This window comes from Ictalurus furcatus, chromosome 15 (assembly GCF_023375685.1).
Source record: "Ictalurus furcatus strain D&B chromosome 15, Billie_1.0, whole genome shotgun sequence".
NCBI classification, from domain to species: domain Eukaryota; kingdom Metazoa; phylum Chordata; class Actinopteri; order Siluriformes; family Ictaluridae; genus Ictalurus; species Ictalurus furcatus.
Window position 1 is genome coordinate 22086627 of NC_071269.1, and position 20899 is coordinate 22107525.

At 39.8% G+C, this 20899-nt stretch overlaps 1 protein-coding gene across 3 annotated transcripts in view; it reads right to left on the bottom strand.

The window, feature by feature from the left end:
* Positions 1–3285: 3285 nt before the first annotated feature.
* The window catches only part of sgk1 (serum/glucocorticoid regulated kinase 1), a 35124-nt gene continuing 17510 nt past the window's right edge, over positions 3286–20899 (bottom strand). The window contains exons 3-12 of one of the 3 annotated variants that reach the window (XM_053644438.1): positions 18302–18362; positions 8004–8079; positions 7541–7616; positions 7266–7454; positions 6488–6619; positions 5804–6040; positions 5478–5573; positions 5217–5372; positions 5035–5124; positions 3286–4475 (exon numbers count right to left, since the gene is read on the bottom strand). In XM_053644438.1, coding sequence (XP_053500413.1) covers positions 4308–4475; positions 5035–5124; positions 5217–5372; positions 5478–5573; positions 5804–6040; positions 6488–6619; positions 7266–7454; positions 7541–7616; positions 8004–8079; positions 18302–18362 — 1281 coding nt within the window. In that variant the 3' untranslated portion in view covers positions 3286–4307. Of the gene's footprint in view, positions 4476–5034; positions 5125–5216; positions 5373–5477; positions 5574–5803; positions 6041–6487; positions 6620–7265; positions 7455–7540; positions 7617–8003; positions 8080–8222; positions 9001–9067; positions 9525–18301; positions 18363–20899 lie in introns of those variants that run through there. The other 2 variants (XM_053644437.1, XM_053644436.1) reach the window with 2 other exon arrangements.

Consider the following 20899-nt stretch of genomic DNA (forward strand, 5'->3'; position numbering starts at 1 on the left):
CTTCCTGGTTACAGTTCATTTTACTCGTTAAAGATTAGACATAGAGTTAAATATTAGCAAAAAAGAAGTACTTCTTTTGGACTCCCATGGACTTTATATAGGGAATGCAGTTAACAGAACAACATGCAAAGTACAAGACAAAAGGAGACACACCATATTGAAGCTGAATCCGTTTCTTCTTCAGTATAAGTTTGAAAAATGCTTGATTTGATTGATTTGGATGATAATACCTGATAATATTCTGTATTCATTATATAATATTTATAAAAGAGCTCCCCAGTCGCTCTGACAGTAGTTCTAGCTACAAGGCAAATCACAGGTTGGAAGGAGTCTACAGTGTCAGCAATCGGAGGTAAAGCAAGTTGTAAGTTTAAGTCTTCATCAAGGCACAGAGCTTTGCATTTTCTCATTAACATGACAAACTGCGTTTTTTTTATTGTTTTTTTTTTTTTTTTTAAACTTATTGACTTCATGAGAGAGAAAAATAAAGAAACGCTGGTGAGGGAATGACTGGTTTTATCTAGAGTAATATACAGTAAGTAGTAACAGAAACGTATTTCATGTACGTTCCACAATATTAAATGCAGCTTTAAACTGACGAAAAGCGAGAAAATTGTAATGACTGAATTATTACTGTGGTATATGAGAAATAAAAACATTTAGGGCCGTGCTGTTATAGGATAATAATCCTTCGGGGTGGTGGCAGCAATTTCGCTTCACACAACACCCTGTTGATGCTTATTTTTCCAATAAAAGGATACTCTGACGTGTTTTATTCCTTATATAATGTATCTATATAATGAGATTTTTAGTCATGCAGAATGTGCAATGTAAAACTGGTAGGTTACTTGTTAGCACATCTGTTTAGCAGATGCAAGCTTTAGACACCACACATGTCCTGGCTGATCAGTATAAACACAGTCATTATCAGGAGCAGTGCTTCAGAAGAACACATTAGGTTTTAGTTCATCTTGGTACAATTGCTTAAAAGCCTCGTTACTGTAGCAAAGCTGGCCACCATGGATTTATGGTCACTGAAAGATTGGTTTTCAAAATGGAAGATGGTTTATTCAATGGGAGAGCAGCGTTGTGTGACACATTAGAGCACCAGTAGGCGGCAGTATAACACTGTGGCTGTGAGGTCAGTGCAGAGGAAATGGTGGCCATTTAGAAAGAGGCCTCACCTGACAGGCTGTTCTGTAATTAATCTATAACGTCAAGAAAAGCATATTTATTTCACATGTCTTTCTAGAAAGGAGCAAAATTATCTACCAATAGATAGAACAATGCACTTTCAAGCTTTTGTACAAATATACAAGGATTAGATAGGATTAGTGATCTGTTTGTTTTATCATAATCTCATAGTGAGGAATATTAGATAAATCTAGATATTTGTTTTGCAGTCCTATAAGCATTTGAGTCTGACTCACCACCAGCAAAGTGCTACACTATCAACAATATCCCGTCTCACTCTAAGCGTGCACATTTCTGTTGCATCATGAGAGGAATTTAGGCTCATATCATATCGTGATTTTAAAGGAAGTGCTGGTTTATATAACACATATCAGCTTTTATTGCAGTTCACTAGAGAGATGACTGAGAGGTCAAAGGGTCAGAGGTAAACATTTGTGTTTGTGCGTCAGAGGGATTGAGTTGTGTAAGATGAGTGACGCACAAGTATGCACTATAACGGCAAAGTAAAAAGGAAGAAAGTCCATCTGCTACCATCAGGTGAGCTGTTAAACAGCCAATGCCTGGGAAAATCTACAAATAAATATACAAATATATCTCTTCTCATACACTGTCCTGCATATACAGTAGCATAGGTAGTTTATTAGCATTATCATCCTATCTGTTGCAATGCATAAGCCCTGTCTACTCTAGGGTCCCCTATAGGACTACTACTGAGATATTATTTGAGTAGATCCTTCTCAACACAGCAGTCGCTCTGACATGACGCACTGATATGAATGTATTAGGTGCAGCAGTACCTATTAGTTACTTTACTTTGAATCAGGAATCACTTTATTTGCCGTATACACTAAACTAAACACTTAGCTTATTGGTCCATCTTGTAGACATACAAGTAGAGACCAAATCTTATCTTTTTCCATGCAGAGTGTCTGTAATCATCCTCTAGGCCAGGGCTGTCCAATCTGATCAGGAAAGGGCCGGTGTGAGTGCAGGTTTTCATTCCAAACAAGCAGAAGCCAAGATCAACTGATTAAACAGGTGGATTCAGGTGTGGCTCCTGCTTGGTTGGAATGAAAACCTGCACCCACACCGGCCCTTTCCAGATAAGATTGGACACCCCTGCTCTAGTCCATACATACAACCCTGGTTCTGGAGTACCACCTTTCCTATACATTTTAGTGTTTCCCGTGCTTTAACACACCAGCTTAAACTCAGGAATGGCTGATAATTAGCTGATTAGTTGAATCGGGTGTATTAGATGGTGGGAAAACACAAAAATGTACAAGACAGGGGGTACTTAGGACCAGAGTTGATGAATGAGGTAGAGAAGGTCTGATACACTGCACACAACGAATGCTTCAAGTGTTTTCCCCAAATTCAACTGAAAATGCAACTTATAATGATTTCTACAGTTTCAAAATTATTCAACCCCTTCATGGCGAGCATCTTTAGTGTTTAGTAGAGCACCCTTTTGCTGTTATGACCTGCTGCAAACGAGATGCATAGCCAGACACCAGTTTCCTGAGAAATCTTAGCCCCTTCCTCATGAGCAATGGCCTCCAGTTCAGTAATATTCTTGGGTTTGCGTGCTGCAACCACCTTCTATACAGATTGCAACTGTATATAACGGCACTGTATAGTAGCAATAATATCTAATTCTATGCATACAAAGTAAACCTATATCACAATAGAGAATTTTATTGCCATTATAGCCATATACGAGTACAGAGCAGAACAAAATAGCTTTCTCCAAGGGCTATATAAGCATTCCCCTCTGAAAGTATTTTATCGACAAGACTTATTCTTTTGCTTTTGCTATACGCTGAAGACATTTTGGTTTAAGATCAAAAGACAAACATGAGACGATAGGTCAGAATTTCAGCTTTCATTTCCTGATATATAGGAAGCTAAATAGGTTAATATAGAGATTGGCATCTCTGTGTGTGCCATCCATAGAAAAGCTCAGCGCGTTCATCGGTTCCCCTCGGATTTTTGTTCTGCAGTCGACGTTTTAACCCTATTAAGATTGATTCCAAACCCAGAGATCACAAGCCCCGAGATTCAGTATATGGAATGAAGAAAAACGGACAGTTTGGGGAAAATAACAATATTGTTTTATTGCAAACCGAACAGTCACATAAATCAAACATTTTACAATTTTACAGTACATGTTTAACAGTTATCATTACATGTAAGCATATCCTTAGTTGCTTTGTTCCATATATATTAAAACTAATACACAGACTCAAAATATACAAACAAACTTAAATAGCAGTACACAGTCAGTCATATCGAGAGGAATGTGATGAGCGGACACAGACGGAATGCTTTTGTTTTTCTGAGCGGCTTTGTTACATCACAAAAAGGAGGCTGGAAGACTAAAGGTGAGATGAAGGCGTCTGATTGGTCGGTCCAGGCGTCTATCTACACGCATACATAGCAGCAGATCTCCTCCAGCGTCGGCCCACTCAATCAAGGGGAATAAAAAAATGGCCGGGTGATGAAAATAAAAAAAATAAAAAAATTAAAAAAAGGAAAGTGTGATGCTTAAATCATAGGCTAATTGTGCAACCAAACCTGAGGTCATGCAATTGGTGACAGATTGTGGTCATATAACCCAGAGGACTCATGAGGGAGAGGGAAGATGAAGGCACATATACACACAGTCCTCTGGAAACAGAGCATTCACATTCTGACAACAGCAATACCCTCGAATTTGTGGGTGGGAAAAAAAAAAAAAAAACGAACAAACTTGAAAATAAAGTCCATTAGCACTCCTGCACATTTTCTTTCTCTCTCTCTGTCCATTCAGAACGGTCTGACCAGGGCGTATGTAAGCGGTGAAGTAACCATGCTCTGCATAGACAGACAAGACGACAATGATGATGAAAGAAAGTCAATTCTCTCATGTGTACGATTAAGGCCTTTAAACCAAGGCCTATGGAGCTGCCTAAGGCCATGTGCAAACAGGGGCCCCCAATCCAGGGGCGGGGCAATGGGGCTGGCTTCATTCTCATAGTGATGCACTACAGGTGGGACTCCATGGGACGGCATTTCCATGGTAATGAGCTACGGTTTCAGAGTCTATGGGATGGTGTCTCCATGGTGACGGGCTACAAGTACGAGTCCATAGTAGGAGCGTAGGAGAAGCCCAGAAAGGCCTCGGCCGCGTCGCTGATGCTGGCCGTCACCAGAGCGCTGTCTGGGGAGCAGCCGATGGAGCTCGGCACTGGCTCGTCTGTAAACTCTGGGTCGAAGTGCCGCAGGTCGTTGGGGCCAGTCTAAAAAACAACAACAACCCACAAAATTTAATTCACTTGAAGAACAGTCAAACATTGATTTGTGTTTAAAATGAAACGATTCTCATGTTTATCATCTCATATCATGGTAAATAAAGTGCCATCAATTCAATCAAGAGTCAATCCGATGTTACCGGCACCTTATGTTTGATTTTTGGGATTTTAGGAACAAGCCTATATTCACAGGATTCTGTGCCTCATTGAAATTATGTGGAGAAAAGTGGGTCAGGAGGTGTGGAGGCCTTGGTTATATGTTCAGTAATTCATTTGAAGTTGTTTTAATTAGTTAAATTCATTAATAAAATAGATAAATCCCATAATTTAATGTCTGCTTTAGGGTGTGACCTTTGGTAACCCTTTGGCCCATGATCTTAGGAACCCTCCCTAAGGATACTTAGGAACTTTATGAACTTCCCTTAATACATCATGTACAGCTAAGGAAACAGAGCCTTGGGGAATATACGGCCTTGGGAACATGGATACACTCCGCTATCATGACCCTTATCCTTTCTAAAAACTACAGCACAATAACGGAACATACCACGTTGGGGTTGAAGGGAGGGGTGAGCTTCTTAGCATTCAGATCGTCCCAGTTAATAGGGGAGAAGAACATGTGGTTCTTGATCTCATTCTGGAAGAAAAAAAAAAAAGAACAACATGAGCGATCAGATAACAACGTTCCTTTATGTTTCAGGCACTGATGAGGTTAACCAACACACTTACAAAGTCATCTGTGCAGCCTAGCCTCTTGGTACGGTCCTTCTGCAGAAGACCCTCCAGCAGATGGCGGGCAGCGTTGGAAATGTTGGGCTTCAGCTGCAGAGGCTTGTTCAGGATGTTGTCGTACATCTCCGCTGTGTTGCGGCTATAAAATGGAGGCTGTGGTCCAAGTAAATAAATAGAAAATGCAGGGTTAAAACACTGGTCTTGGTGGTGTGTGTAATTATATAGCGGATGTGGTTCCTTGTATGATGCAATACTCACCAAGCCATACAGCATTTCATAGAGCACGGCGCCCAAACACCACCAGTCCACTGTCCGGTCATACGGCTGCTTATGCAACACCTCCGGAGCCAAATACTGAGAGAAAACGAGAAAGAATGTAAATAAGAGCTCGAGTGGATTTCTCCTGTCACAGGCTGAGATAGAAAAAAGAAAAAAAAAGTGCCATCTAAGGAAAGGTATTTATTTAGCGCCTTTGTTCCATTACAAGAGTCAGTAAAACTGACAAGAACAAAACAGAGCTGTTTCGGCTCCGGTGGTCTCTATGGCAACTGTCAAGTAGCAGAGACGGATGGGATGGTACGTACCTCCGGCGTCCCACAGAACGTGGACGTGGTTCCGTTAGGCTCTATGTTCTCCTTGCACAAGCCGAAGTCTGTTAGGATGATGTGTCCTTGCGAGTCCAGGAGGATGTTTTCGGGCTTCAGGTCCCTGTAGACGATGTTCAGGGAGTGCAAGTAGCCCAGGGCGCTGGCGATTTCAGCAGCGTAGAAACGGGCACGGGGTTCCAGAAAGCACCGTTCCCTCTGAAGGTGATAGAACAGCTACAGAAAGAGAGAAAGCAACGAAGAAAGAAAGGAAAAAAAGAGAGAGAGAGAGAATGATTAAGTCCTTGGTCCTACATCCTGCGAGCCATATTTAATCAGCGCTTTCTTCACTCTTCACTCCTCCAACAATGGGAGGAAATGAGAGTGTACTCTACTGAAAGATACGACACACACACACACACACACACACACACACACACACACACATACACACACAGGACCAAAGCTCCATCACTTCTAAATTGAGCTGCTCACTTTGACACACACACACACACACACACACACACACCCAGCCATTTCCTGAATAGCTCCCTTTAAAGAGCACAGAAGGGATATCCGCTCTCTGTCTCCGTCTGTCTCCCCCTCACTGTCTCACTTTACCTCTCTCATGTCCTCCATTTTACACACAGAGAATGTTCCATAAACACTCTGGGATAGTCTTACCTCTCCACCATTGATGTAGTCCAGCACAAAGTACAGTTTGTCGGCAGTTTGGAAGGAGTAATGCAGGCCCACGAGGAACGGGTGCTTCACGTTTTTCAGTAACACGTTCCGCTCGGACATGATGTGTTTCTCCTGCAACGTACAAAGGAACAAAGTCAGGGTCAAAGTTTCACTGCAGAGGAATCAGACAAGACAGAAAAAACATCCCAATTCTAATCTATGAGATTCAGCACAGTTTTTATTTAAACTAAAACGAACCTAATGACTGTAAACTTATTTACATGCTTTACATAAGTAAAGGAAAAGTCCAACGTTTGGCAACCTAATCTTTATAACACATTTATAACGCATGCGTGTTCACCACAGACGAGTTTTAACAAGTTTCCCTGTATTTGCATTCGAAACTCATTCATAAGGGAAGTCAAGGTTGCCGGATTCAGTAAAAACGTTATGAATTCTTCACCACGGTTTTGGAAACCATTCTCGAAATATGTACAACGTAATCATTTTAGAGATGGGAAGGAAGTTTGGGATTTCGAGGAAATAAAGTTCTTAAAGATTTATTTATTGACCGGTTTGCTGTTCTGCAAAATTCTTGTCTGTGCTGAGCACACACACGCTACAGATGCAGTAGATTGAGAAATGGTGGCGTATCCCTTTAATGAGTGCTAGATATCCCGAGAGGTTTTTACTGAATCAGAGACTATGGGGAATACGCCAAGAAAGACACTAGACACTAAACCCAATTTGGCCTATTTAAAGAGATCACATGTCGCACCTCTTTCTTCTTCAGGATGGCTTTCTTCTGTAGCACTTTAACCGCGTAGAATTTGTCATCGCCGTGATGGCGAGCCAGAAGAACTTTTCCGAAGCTGCCTTTTCCGATAACCTTCAGGAAGTTGAAGTCGGACGGCTTAGCAGTCGGGTTGGACGAAGGCCCCAGGTTTATCTGCTGAGACGGACTGGGCTGCAGGACGAGACACGGTCACGGTCAGACGTATGCTGGTTTGTGGGTGTATCGTGTACTTACTTACTAAGCATGCAGGTACTTACAGGAGGAGAAGGGTTGCTCGTCATTAGCTCGGGATCTTGCGGTGGTGTCAAGGTCAGGATGGAGTCTACCTCTGGGCTGTAGCGTGAAAGAAAGACCAGAATGAATCCAAAAAGTGCAATCGGGAAGTTTGAACACACACAAAAAAATGGTGCATTTCCTAGTGTGATGATGCACGATGCATGATGCTGCATGCGTTTTCTTGGTATTTACGTTAGGCTTTTTTGTGTCTGAAATATCGCAATGCAAAAAAAAAATTAAATAAATAAATAAAATTAATTTCAAGTAAAATATTTGAAAATAAAAAAATGTAATAATTTTTTTTTGGAGGAAACGTAATGTTCTCATAGAGCGATAAAGAAAGATGAGGATTAGAAGAATTAATGAACCATATAAAGCTATTTTTGTTTGTTTTCCCCTACTAAATCTGTTTGTTTTTCCATTAGTGAACTGAATAATACTCACTGCTTGCAGGCGTAGGAGCTGGTCGCCAGTTTCTGAATAAAATCATTCAGTCCCATTTTCCTCTGTTTCATAAAAGCTGTGAGAGAGAAAGAGAAAAAAGAGAGAGAGAGAGAGAGAGAGAGAGAGAAAAGATAAAAGAGGTCACTTGATATTCTTCCACTGAAGCAGGTTGGCTTGAAGGAGCTCCATTCATTCATCGCAGCTATAATGAAAGCCTACCGCTGAGATTAGCCACCAGTCCCCTTGTTTTAGAGTAGGTCATCGCCGGAGCGCTCACGCTCGTCTCCGTTTGGATGGTCATGACTGTCGCGGTAGTTTTCCAGCGTGGGCACGAACCCAAAACAACACAAAAGCCTCACTGAACTCCTACACCGCCGCTTTCCTCAATTTATACCAGACAGTCAGGCGAACTGTGGGCGGGGACTGTCCGCACTTTCGAACTCGTCGTCGACCAATCAGACTCGACTGCGCTCTGAATAGTAATGATCACGAGTCACGCCCCTCCCACGCGCGCGCCGCTAACGTTCCATTGCAAAGAGACCAAAAAAAAACAAAAAACGTATTCTCACGCATAGATCGGGTTGCCAGATTGGCATGGTTTTAACCTAATTTCTTACCGAGTAGACCTGTTTTTTTTAACCAACTTAAATTAAATGTTAGTCAATTCTGTTTGTTGTAATTGTTCTGTCATGTTAAAATATGCCAGGTATAGTGATTTGAGCGGAATTAAACGAGTAAACAACCTGAGGGAAAAGCCAGCAGTCTGGCAACCCATGATCATAAAACCCGACCAAAAACCTAATTTTTATATATATATATATATACATAGGAATGAAAATGACACCGTAGTGTAACCTGTTTGTAAACAGCACACAATTTTCCATCTTGTACTTCAACATTTAGCCTGTAGATGGACAAATAAACACTACAAACCATCTATTTAACGTCGTGTGTGATTAAAAAAAAAACAACAAAAAAAAAAATAGATTTTTTTCATTCAAGAGTCCAGTCACTGTTTTTCCATCACAAAATGAGGAACAGTCGTTTTACATTCAGCGTCCTACCTGATCATAGAACGTTTATGGTCACAGAGAAGCACACCGACACCGCTGAAGTCAGTTTGGTTTGCCGGTGAATCCACAAGCCCATAAGAACTGAGAGAGTAAGCTCGCGCTCTCTCCTAACTGCACCGGATGGCTCGCGCGACGCCGACAAAACCGAGGAAGTCCGTGCCAAAAACTTTAGCCGGTGTTGCCAGATTTTTGCCCCAATCAACCTTTCCGGAACTCACTCATAGTTATATAAATATATATTTAAAAAAAACCCCCAAAAAAACAAAAAAAAAAACAATAATAACATGTGCATTTGTTTAAAAATCTAAGAAATAACTAAGAAGTTTCCTCTCTACAACAGAGACTAAACTTTAGCAGTGTTTGGATGTGTATGTGAAGTGATTTTATTCTAGATGCATGATTGCAATCCAGTGCAATGTATTAATGCTGGCTAATACATACATTTTTTCCCACCATCACAAGCTTATTTTCACACCGCAAAGACCCCAGTGTGGTGTCTGGGTGAATCCAGATGTTTATGTGGAACAGGGTTCTTGCCCTTTGCTCTTAAAAAGCACCAAGACTTCATAGACACATAGTCTTGATAACATTTGTACCAAGTGTACCATGATAAAGGAAATGTGACATGAATCCCTGGTGAAAAAACAAACTATAGAATCCATCACAGAAATCCCAATGGTTTCCACTACAAATACCATTACAAACCATCAGCTAACCAGTAAAAGCATCACATTACCATTATTTGTCCTTAATGGTATCCACTAGACATAACATTCCAAGAATAGAAGGTAACAAATTACCAAATAGAGACCCACAGGGACCATTACATTTTCCATTAAAACCAATACAATTCCCATTATTACCATTAAAACCGTTCTATGAGGGTTTCTATTCTTTTTTTCAGCAGGGGTGGCAAAATTTATATGTCATGTCTTGAGTCTGACAGAATTTTCATACTTGATTTATAAAAAATCTCTTTCTTTTTTTTTGTCTGAACTTAATGAGCTCCCTTCAGAAATCATGGAAATGGGCCAACACTGTAAGATAACCCAGCACTGAAAATGTTCCTGTTTAAATTCCAAGAAAGGACACCAATCTGGCAACCCTGACTTCAGCCTCAAAGAAGGAAAAAGCTACAAAGTTGAACGGTGAACCAAACATCTTCATTCATGCTACAACTGAGAACCTATGGATAAGGTCCCTCACAAATCCAGTTTGCACCAGTGCTATAGGGCTAAACTGTGGAAAATATTCATGCAATGCCAAAGCACTCTGGTGCACTCACCGATTAACTCACTGTGTTCCATCTATTTATATTAATTACCTAGGGAAAAAAATCAGTTCAGCTCAAGCATAACCCTAGGAAGGTGCTCAAAGAATGCAAACATCTCTGCGTGCACCTTTACTCCAGATGTGGCTTGGCAGATTATATATAAAGTGTATAAAACTACATACATGGGACAGTTCATATCCAGATGCTGTTTGATCCCTGATTTGTGTAAGCTGTAGCTTATTGTTTCAATCCAAAATCTAAAAAAAAAGCTCCCAAGACACAAACCTTTCGTCGCTCGCTGCTCCTCATCGCCTTATGAGCCTCCTGAGAAGTGAACTCAACCTGGAACAGTTTACTTTATCACATGCAATCCAAGACTCCTTATCAGATTTAGGCCAATCTGACAGATATTAAGTGTGTTAAAACCAGGTCAAGAGTTCTCACAGAGGTGACACTTCATATGATTTAGTGCAGCTCAGAAGAAAAGGCACTGAACTGTACATTTCCTTGTTGCTACTGTATACCGTTAATATTTTAACTTTCAACTGGAAAACTTTTTTTTTTTTGGAAAAGGTTTACGGTACAGAATTGGACCATACTTGCTAAAAAGCTTTAAAGGTACATGAAGATACATACAAAAGGTGGAAGATACATACAAAAGGTAGGCTTAACGGTACCACTCCAGATACAAGGAATGGTACAGTTTAGTACCTATTTTTCAGTTCAACAACTGCACTTTTTTTTTTTTTTACAAATTCTTTTTGATAAATTCTTCTACATTTCCATTTGTAGTCAGCCTACGCTTTTTTTTTAGAAGAAGAAGAAGCTTCTAAAAACCAAACAAAAAAAGCAAGAGCTCATTTTCTATCTCACCATTTTCTATTGATTTTCAATGCCATATTAATAAGAAATCCACTGTAGAATAGTGGGGACACTGGCGTACACGTTGGATCCAAAGATCCATAATGCAATGCGGCTATATGACGCAGTTGAGCAAAGTTACAGCCGAGCTTAGTTTCAGCTCGACTAGTTAGGGATCTATAGTATGAAATGACAAACACAATGGCATTGATGGTGGGATTAGCATGAAAGTTGAAGCTTTGGAAACTGATCTGTTTGAGCAGAGTGTACAGATGAGGCGGTGAGAGAGCTGGACAGGACTAAAGCACCACTGCATCACTCTAAAGCAAGGGTTAGATCCCACTGCACCACTATTAGCAAGTAGTTGAATGGTATTCTGGGTAATGTATGAAATCGTTAACCCCATTTGGAAGCAGATATATTTGGCAAACATTTCTTTAATTTTATTCCCCATAGCAAAATTTGGTATCATTCCAACCAATATAGGCCCCGCCTCCCAAAGTGTGAAGGTGGAATTGTACCAGGAAGCTGGAAACGATGCGGATTATAACATAGCTGTACTCGGAAACTCTGTTGTACTCAGGTGCAAAACCAAAGCAACTACCTACAGGGTTAGTGGAAAATTTTGTCATTCATTTGTGAAATTCGATTTTCTGCAAAAACATTCATTTAACTGCCCAACTTCTGAGACTTAACAACAGACAAAACAGTCATCAACAACACACTGACTAGACGGATGTCTGGACTGAAGTGATGAACTCAGAGAAAAGGTAAAGACAACATTAGACATCACCCAACCATGAGCAGACAGGAAAAACAAATCAGAACAAGAGTCATCAGTGATGACAATAAACAGGCCAACATTTACTTTATTATCATCTTTCAGGAGCATCTAGAAGAGCATGTCAGTCAAACAGGGATTTTGTTTGTTTGTTTGCTTGTTTGTTTGTTTAGCAGGAGCTAACCTGACAGGATTTCTGATAAGATGAATGTTCACCATATGTACCGCCACTAGTTAGACTGGACTAGCATAAGCTAACCTGACAGGATTTTTAAAGTCGTATCTGTTAATGTTTATAGTCTTTACTGCTAAAGCTAGATAGATGTCTGGATGAGTTAATCTGACCGGATATATGAGAGGATTTTAAAATCATATCTCTTAATGTTTGTAGTCTTTGTTTATAGCATATAGCTTAAGCTTATAGTTTACAGTTTATAGCTACTGTATCTATCTGCTGATTCTAGATATACAGCTAACATTGGCTAACCTGATCAAATTGATGATTAACTGCTGATTATAAACATTTATGATCTTTAAATCTAGGTAGACTGCTAGCATAAGCTAACCTGACACGATTATTGCTAATACTAGGTAGACATTCTGAGAGGATTTTAAAGTCTTTATAATCTTTGCTGCTAATGCTAGGCAAATGGCTGACATGAGCTGACCTGACAGGATGTCTGACAGAATTTTTGGATTACAGAAATGTTCACAGTCTTTACTGGTAATGACACGATTTCTGGGACGTCTTTCATAAATGTTAATGATGTGCTAACATTAGACAACTTGACATTAAGCATAAATGATTATTATCTTCACTGCTAGCTAACGCTGCACACATATCTGGGTAAGATGAGGCTATTTCAGAAAACGTCTTGACAAATGGAATCATAAAACTATGCCGTTGCTCTCGGAGTCCATATCAGAGCTCCAGTGAAATCACTGTTATTAATTTCATCTATAAATATGTATTTCTTGACATGTTCCAGAGGAGCACAAGAGGTAAATTCAATCTGTACGACTCCTGTATTGATATGCAAGAAGCTAAACAGAGTGTGCTACAGGACAATTTATATGGCAGTCAAAGTCCTCTGAGCCATGACTTATGGTGCTGGTTAAAATCCGCAATGCCCATATACAGTATATTACATAGAATATACAAATATAAAAATAGCTTGTGTGCTACACTTAGTTGAATAGGAGATCCCAAGTGGTGTTTCTCACAATTCAGTACATACTATAATGTATAAATGAGTATGAATTCATTAATTATGTTGGTAAAAAAAATAAAGCCTATAACATTTGAAAACATTTTTTTTTCCCCTCTCATGATATCTTTTTTCCATCCATCGTCCCACATACAACACCATTGTATGTATTGTGTCTTCATAGGACATTGAGCCAAGTACGCACATACACACTGTAAACACACACACACACACACACACACACCCACACACACACACATTTGAATCTCCCTAGCTAAGCGGTTAGATAACCTGCTGTTCCCTTCATACTGGCCTTACACTCATCCATCGTCAGAGATGAGTCACTGGGTTATTGTGTTTACTGTAACTGGACTAGACCCAGTTGTGGGGTATTTTGTTCATTCTATAAGGCTCAACAACCTAGGCTTTTTATTTCTCTCCCCTGCTGACATTTTGTTTTATTAAGGCGTATTATATTCTCTCTCTCTCTCTCTCTCTCTCTCTCTCTCTCTCTCTCTCTCTCTCTGTGGTGTGTGAAAGAGTCTAGGAGAGCACGATTCAGGATGAGTTGATGATAGTAGGGGATTTTGAGGATTTAGTCCAGCAGGGTTCAGCTTGAGTGCCCAAACACTGTTTGTATTAGCATGTGAAAATGGCGATTACGTAATATGCTTTAAAAACCTACGAGTGTCTTGAACTTAATCCAGCCATTACGCATGGTAATGTGGATTCGGAGCGTACAGTGTTTTGGGGGTACCATGACATTACATAACTACACACAAACTCACACGCACGTGTATGCACAAACATGGACACACATCTTGGAGATGAGCCAGACCTAGATCCATGCTGGCAGAAACCCACTACAAATGATATGCTGTTTAGCAAAGGTGGCTGATTCTTATGAGATAATGTGAATGGGTTTAGTACATGACTGAGCAAGCCTAATCATCACTTTGGATATTTTTCAGTGCTTCAGCAGCAACAACAAGGACTAATAATAACAGCAGTGCCTTACTATAACATCATGTTTCTGTTTGACTGTGCAACCCAGATAGCAAATAAGTGACAGCCCACACTTACCACTTCCATCTGGCCTACATACAACCATGAAATGTTCAGTGGTAGATTCTGGCTACTAGAACACATCCACAACTTGACCTTGATGAGACCAAATACCCGGCAGAATATGAACCAGCGCTTACAGTTGGACTATTTTCTGATTCAAAAACTGAAATTCCACATAACCATGAGACATCATTGGCAGCATTCGGATCACTGTTGGTCCAGATACTAAATGCTGTGAAAACCATAAATATGGTTGTTACATTTGGGCTATTTTAATCCCACTGTACGCGTACCTATACCATAACTGACCAACCATAATTATTGGAACCCTAAGAAATGCATTCACAGTAAAATCTGTATTATAGGGTCAAATAAGGTCTATAAGGTATCCCAGTGTATTATACATATATTACTTGGGTATTAGATAAGCGATATTACTTTTCTGCCTTCAAATGTCTATTCAATAATCAAATAGCAGTGTATACACTGCCAGTCAGTATAGTTGTGAAGTTGGACAATTACTGGGGAAAAAACAAAACTAGACAAAACTGGACAATTAAAGATTGGAAAAATGTCACCTGGTCTTTTTCCAGTCTTTAACTGTGTAGCCTCAGAGTCCTGTTCTTGGTTGACAGGATTGCTGTTGTAGCCCATAGCCTCGAGGTCCGATATATATTGTGCATTCTGAGATGCTTTTCTGCTCACCACAATAGTAAAGCGTGGTAATTTGAGCTATCGCAGCCTTCCTGTCAGCTCAAACAAGTCTGGCAATCTTCCTCTGACCTCTATCATCAACAAGACGTTTCCACCCACAGACCTGCTGCTCACTGGGTGTTTTTTGTTTTCTGCACCATTCTGTGTAATCTATACAGATTGCCGTGTGTGAAAATCCCAAGAGGTCAGCAGTTTCTGAAATACTCAAGCCAGCCCATCTGGCACCAACAACCATGCCACGGTCAGGTCAAAATCACTGAAATCAGTTTTCCCCCCATTCCGATGTTTGAACTAAATATTCAATTAAAATCTAGGCTTGTAGTATAGTATAGTATAATATAGTATAGTATAGTGTAGTGTACTATAGGCCAGTGTAATAGTATACAATGGTAATGAAATCTAAAATAATGTTTTAAATATGCAATAAGTTTTTCTAAACTGCGTTTAGCACTTAATTAAAAAAACCCAAGACCGGAGTATTTATATTTGAGTATTTTTAATTTTGTTATTTTTAATTTTATTTTAAATAACTTTGTTATTTAAAGCTTAAAAATATTCTAGTGTTTCTCTAACCAAATAATGTTACACCGACACTGTGGTGTTATAATTACTAATATGTTTGCAGTTTAATAAAGGATTTTTTTTAAAAAAGGGGGCGGGGTTATACATATATGAAAACTGTATTTTATATGCATATTTTTCAATGTTTTTCAATGTTTTTTTTTAAAGATGGTCTTGGTGTGTGAGCTATATCCTGAGATATAGTTGTATATGTAACACATTTTGGAATAAAACACAGTGTGTGCATGTTACATACAGTATGCTGAGAATGAGTTATGAGTTATCATGTCGTGACTTTTTCCCACTGTTCCACTTCGACTCACGGAAATGATTTGTTCAGTCTACCGCAGGGTTCACATAGTTCAGCTTAGTGTTGTAAAATCGAGTAGGCAAGTTGGAAAAAAAAAAAAAAACTGTAATTAGAGGTAAGTCCCTGTGGAAAGTTTGTGGCACCAAAATCCAGGACCCAGGTTTGTGTGACCAAAACCCTGCTGGAAACCCAGCAGTCATGCTGAATAAGTCCTGACTTTACTGCACTGTTTCTCTAATAATGTGCAGTGTGAAAGGTTATATTATACAGTCACTGTAGACAAATCTACACTGTACCAATCTCTCGCGTTCTTCCTGTGTCTTTCTACTGCACTGTAACTGTAATACAGAAGGCCGTATATAGGGAACATGGGCGTAACCACCCATTCTTTGGGGGGCCGTGTCCCCCCCAATGTTGAGGAAATACCAATCTGTCCCCCCCCCAGTATACAATACAAAATATTTTCAATATGTACCCCTTTAATGAACCCTGCCAACGGATCTGTCTTTTCATCCATTCTATTTATTTATGTCTATTCCTTTTTAATATATTTCCGTTTGTTAAGGAAAATAGGTGTGTGCCCCCCCCTCCAACTGTACGCTTGGTTGTTGCGCCCATACTCAACACAAGATCGTTGATATATTTTAGCCGCTCAGTCTGTAAGAAATGGAGACAGCAGCCAAGCGTAGAAAAGTGCAGCAGAACATACGAGCTTTTTTTTCAGACAGTCAGTAACTAGATACCTAAACAGTAGGTAACCTTAGCTTAGTATAGAAGGCATCATACCATGGCTTGGTTTGTTCTTAAGAACATCAATTAACTTTTGATATCTGCACACCCACGAAGTAGGCTAGGCTAACGTCAGTTCCAGTTTTTGACCGTTAACGTTACATTCACTTGCATATCCTCCCGCCGAGTTCGCTGGACCCCCCAATGTCCATACCATGGTTACGCCCTTGATAGGGAACTAAAAAAAAATAAAGAAGTGGGTTATAAATCTCCAGGATAATTACAATTAGGATTCTCAAATCTCTTTAAACGACCAATCAGACATCAATGTGGCTCATTTTGCACAGTGAAATTAAACAGCATCAATAAAAGCTATTCAACCACACCATTCTTATATAAATACACAGTGTGTATGAAATACAGCTCTGTTGTTTTTTATATATATATATATTGTGCAAAGATTTAGAACAAACGGGTGGAGGGAAATCATACGGTGCAAATATTATGTTGCGTAAGCTGTTATTCTTTCATAAGTGCTGGTATGTGTGCAATCTTTCTGATAGCAAACAATTATTAACAGGTGTTTCACGTGAACAGGTATTTAGTTATGCAATTGTTTTGTTATAATCTTGTGACTAATAATTTTCTTAGAATCCAGTGATACTCTGAATGCTTTGCGTTTTAATCAAATAAGCAAACTCTCTGGTTCATCAGAGATCGTGGAGTAGATGAGGCAGGTGTAGACATCCATTATTTGACCAGCTTGGCCTGATTTAAATTGGCCTGTAAAAGTTTATCTAGAATTATTATATCTTTTTGAAGATACAGTATCTTAGAGAGTGCAGTGAATTTCTCTAGTTCAGTGGTCACCAGTCCTCTTCCTTGAGCTCTACCTTCCTGGAGGTTTCGTCTCCATTTATGGACGGTAAGGTATGCCAGAATTTTTACCACAAATGGAATTTACCTCAGTGACAGCAGGAGGATCTAACAATTCCAGACTGCTCCTTTACGTCTGTCCTCATCTCCCTTTATTAGGCGCCTTATTATAGGTCCATTTATGGACCATTTTAAGTTGACGCCAATAGCTGTCACAATTGTCTACGGGCTCAAAAGTCACCTTAAAAAGCTTTTCATTTATTCATCTTCAGTAATGATGGGAAGACTGCGTGCTAAGCAGCGATACACCTGAAACCTGGAGCTGCGAGGTGGAAACGCTACCACACTGCACCATCGTGTCATTCCAGAGACATCTTTTTCACATCTTTAAAGTGCTCGCTTTGTGCTAATCTTTAGCATTTGGTTTCATGAGCATATCATTAGCATTCATGAAATGTAATTTGCCTTAATATTCTCGCAAACAGAATGCAGGCAGCGATAATGGCTAAAAGAATGGAAGCGAATATAATTGGCAAGTCATTTCTGCGAGTCAGTTGCGCTGTCTCTTTTGTTCATGACATTTTCAGGTTGTTTTCAGCTTCGTGACAATTATGAGACAAAAATGTGTGAAGAGCTGCAGTGAGTCATCAGGCTTTATGGACATTAATTAAAACCGGGACACTCTTGCTCTTCTAGACATTTTGAGCAGAGAGAATTATTAGGCAGTTACAAAAAGCAGGGTTTTTTTTTTTAAACTCTGGAGGAGGAAGAGGGGATATGATCATGCCATGTTACATAATCACTCCCCAGGATGAAATGAAGGTTATATAGGAAGAGCTCTTACTGGTGTCTGAGGTGCAGCCGTAGTCTGGATCAGCATCTCCGTGATAATACAAGTCCATCGCCTGAAAAAAAAAAAGCAACAAAGATGGTCAGCATGGTTGCATCTCGATGTGCTTTAGAAACAACATTTGTTAGCTTACATACAGTATTATTAAATATATGAGATAGTTTGTGTGTGCAAACTTCATAATAGAACTACATTATCATCTGCACAGCTACTAGCTTTCTACGACAATTCTACCAACAAACACTGAGGGGCAGGACCTAAGGAGCATTTTGTTCAAATATCTCTAGTGTAAACGTGACCAGGCCTGCTGTTATCTTGTGCGGAAAAGCTCATTTAATACTAATTTGCTGCTAATGCTAATTTGTGCGGAGGAAAAATGTGATCATCGGTCATCCAAGTTGGCAGGAAGGAATAAAGGAAGGAAGGAAGGAAGGAACAAAACACAACTGGCTGTCAGAAAGTATTTTATTCCTCTTATATCTGTATATTTACCTGTGGTTCCAATCTTTATCTACTGACTAAAGAACAAGGGTGCGTCTCAATCAGCTCACTAGTTCAGTAGTCAGGGCGCCGATCTGAGAGTCGGCCATTTTAAGGGCCGTCTCAATTGCAAAATCTTACCAGTGCACTGGAACATTCATTCCCTAAAATCGTTCGTTTCCCTACAAATCCCTATGTATGAGCTGTTACTATAGAAACAATAAAGTATTCTGTGTTTTGTCTGTCCGAGTTGCTACTAAAAAAAAAAAAAACCCCTAATCAACACCTTCTGACCAATTAGAATTGAAAATTATTTCGTTTAAAACACAGTAACAGCTAAAAGCTTATTTCTCTACTTATATGTATTCTTTATAGACATTCTTACTCATTAGTTGTGGTGGTTGTCCTGCTCCTGTCTCTGCATGCGGTTTGCACCATCAGCAGTCTGTTATTTCGTATAATTTACCCTGATGTCGCTCCTGTTCTGTGTAATTAGTGTTTACTTGCTAGTTACTCCTCCTGTCCCGTGTACAGTATTTACTATATTGAGCTGCACTCATTCTTTGTCCTACACTGTCTCTGTATAAGCACGTTGTGGAATCCTGTAAAACACTGTATTGTGTTGAAGCTCAATATGTTGTCCTTCTGTGTACACACAATCCAAACCTTCATTTCTGGATCATCCTAATAAGATCTTAAAGTAGTATAACAAGAGGCTATGAGTGGCAAATACGCCTCAACTAAGCAGACACAAACATGAATCATTTAAAGGAATAGTTTTGGGGAAAATTTTTATTTGCCAAAAATGTAGCCAATCAACCAATGCATGCTGTAAGTACGGGAAGCTAATAGCTACCAGTTTAGCATCTTGCAAACTACACGTCTGAGGCATTCACTAAATTACAGGGGTTTCAGTACCGTGATGTAAAATGGGCGTTTCTGGTGGTGTGGCAAAGACGCCCCCCTTTAAATTTACAGACTTGTTTATGTGGTTTCTGATGCTGTTAAAAATAAAAACAGGATTTCGCCGAGCTAAAAACATCCACATTTGGAAGCCGAAATTACTTACTTCCTCAAACAAATCGTTTAGTGATACGTTGCACAAATATCAGACAGATGGTTTGTCTCTCCTGATCAATCACAGCAACACTAGGCAATCATGGATTTCTGTGAGCTCATGTATGCGGAAGAGGGCAGATAGCACAGAGAGCAACAGTTTGAAAAGATGACGCTGATTGGCTTCGTGTGTCTTGGTGGAAGCACTTGTTATTCTTCACCATCTCCAGCGGGATAGCTTTCATATGATAGGGAGAAGCGGGTAGGAATTGGCCGAGACCAAATTGGGGAGAAAATGAGGGAAAAGTCATTTGAATATCAACGCTACGTGAACGATTACTATGTGAAGATTATGTTTCGTTTCCTGTTTTATTGGAGGCGACTCTTCCAGTACTTGTTAGCAAGATTCGCCTTGTAGCTCCACTGCAAAACGTGTCTTGTCTTGTCTGATCAACTACGTTTGCGGTAAGTGAAAAAGGTATACTCGACGTGCACTTAAGGTGGACGTTATTCACACGTGCACTCATGAGACTCACGTCGTAGTTAAGGTGAGCTCTTCGTTAGTTCGCGCTTAGTACAGTACATGCCGGTATTCATCATTAATTCATATTTCAGTAAGTATTAATTCAGGTATTAGAGCACGATTATTCCATAACTTTTATTCTAAAGTGTTACCCAGAGAACCTTCCAGAGAGCTCTGAAATGTACGTCATGAAGACATTAAGAGGAGACTTTTTCTCAGTTGTGAACGTCACGCAAGCCGATAAGCATCTTGTAGCTGATAAAAATCATGTTATGTGGCTCAACTTGTGATGCCTCGTGACATAACTATGCCAGCTATGAATGACCTGATATGTGAACTACATTCACTTCCTTCAGTGAGGATCCACTGTTTTGTTTGAATTCTCAGCTAGCCCATATTTTCTGAAGTAATAGTCTAAATATGGAAATATGGCTGTGCTAAAAATGACACGTCGCCCGTAACCACAAATATGACCTAATATTTTTGCAGACGGTCACGTGGACGCTGTAGCGCGGATACCAGGAAGTTTAGCC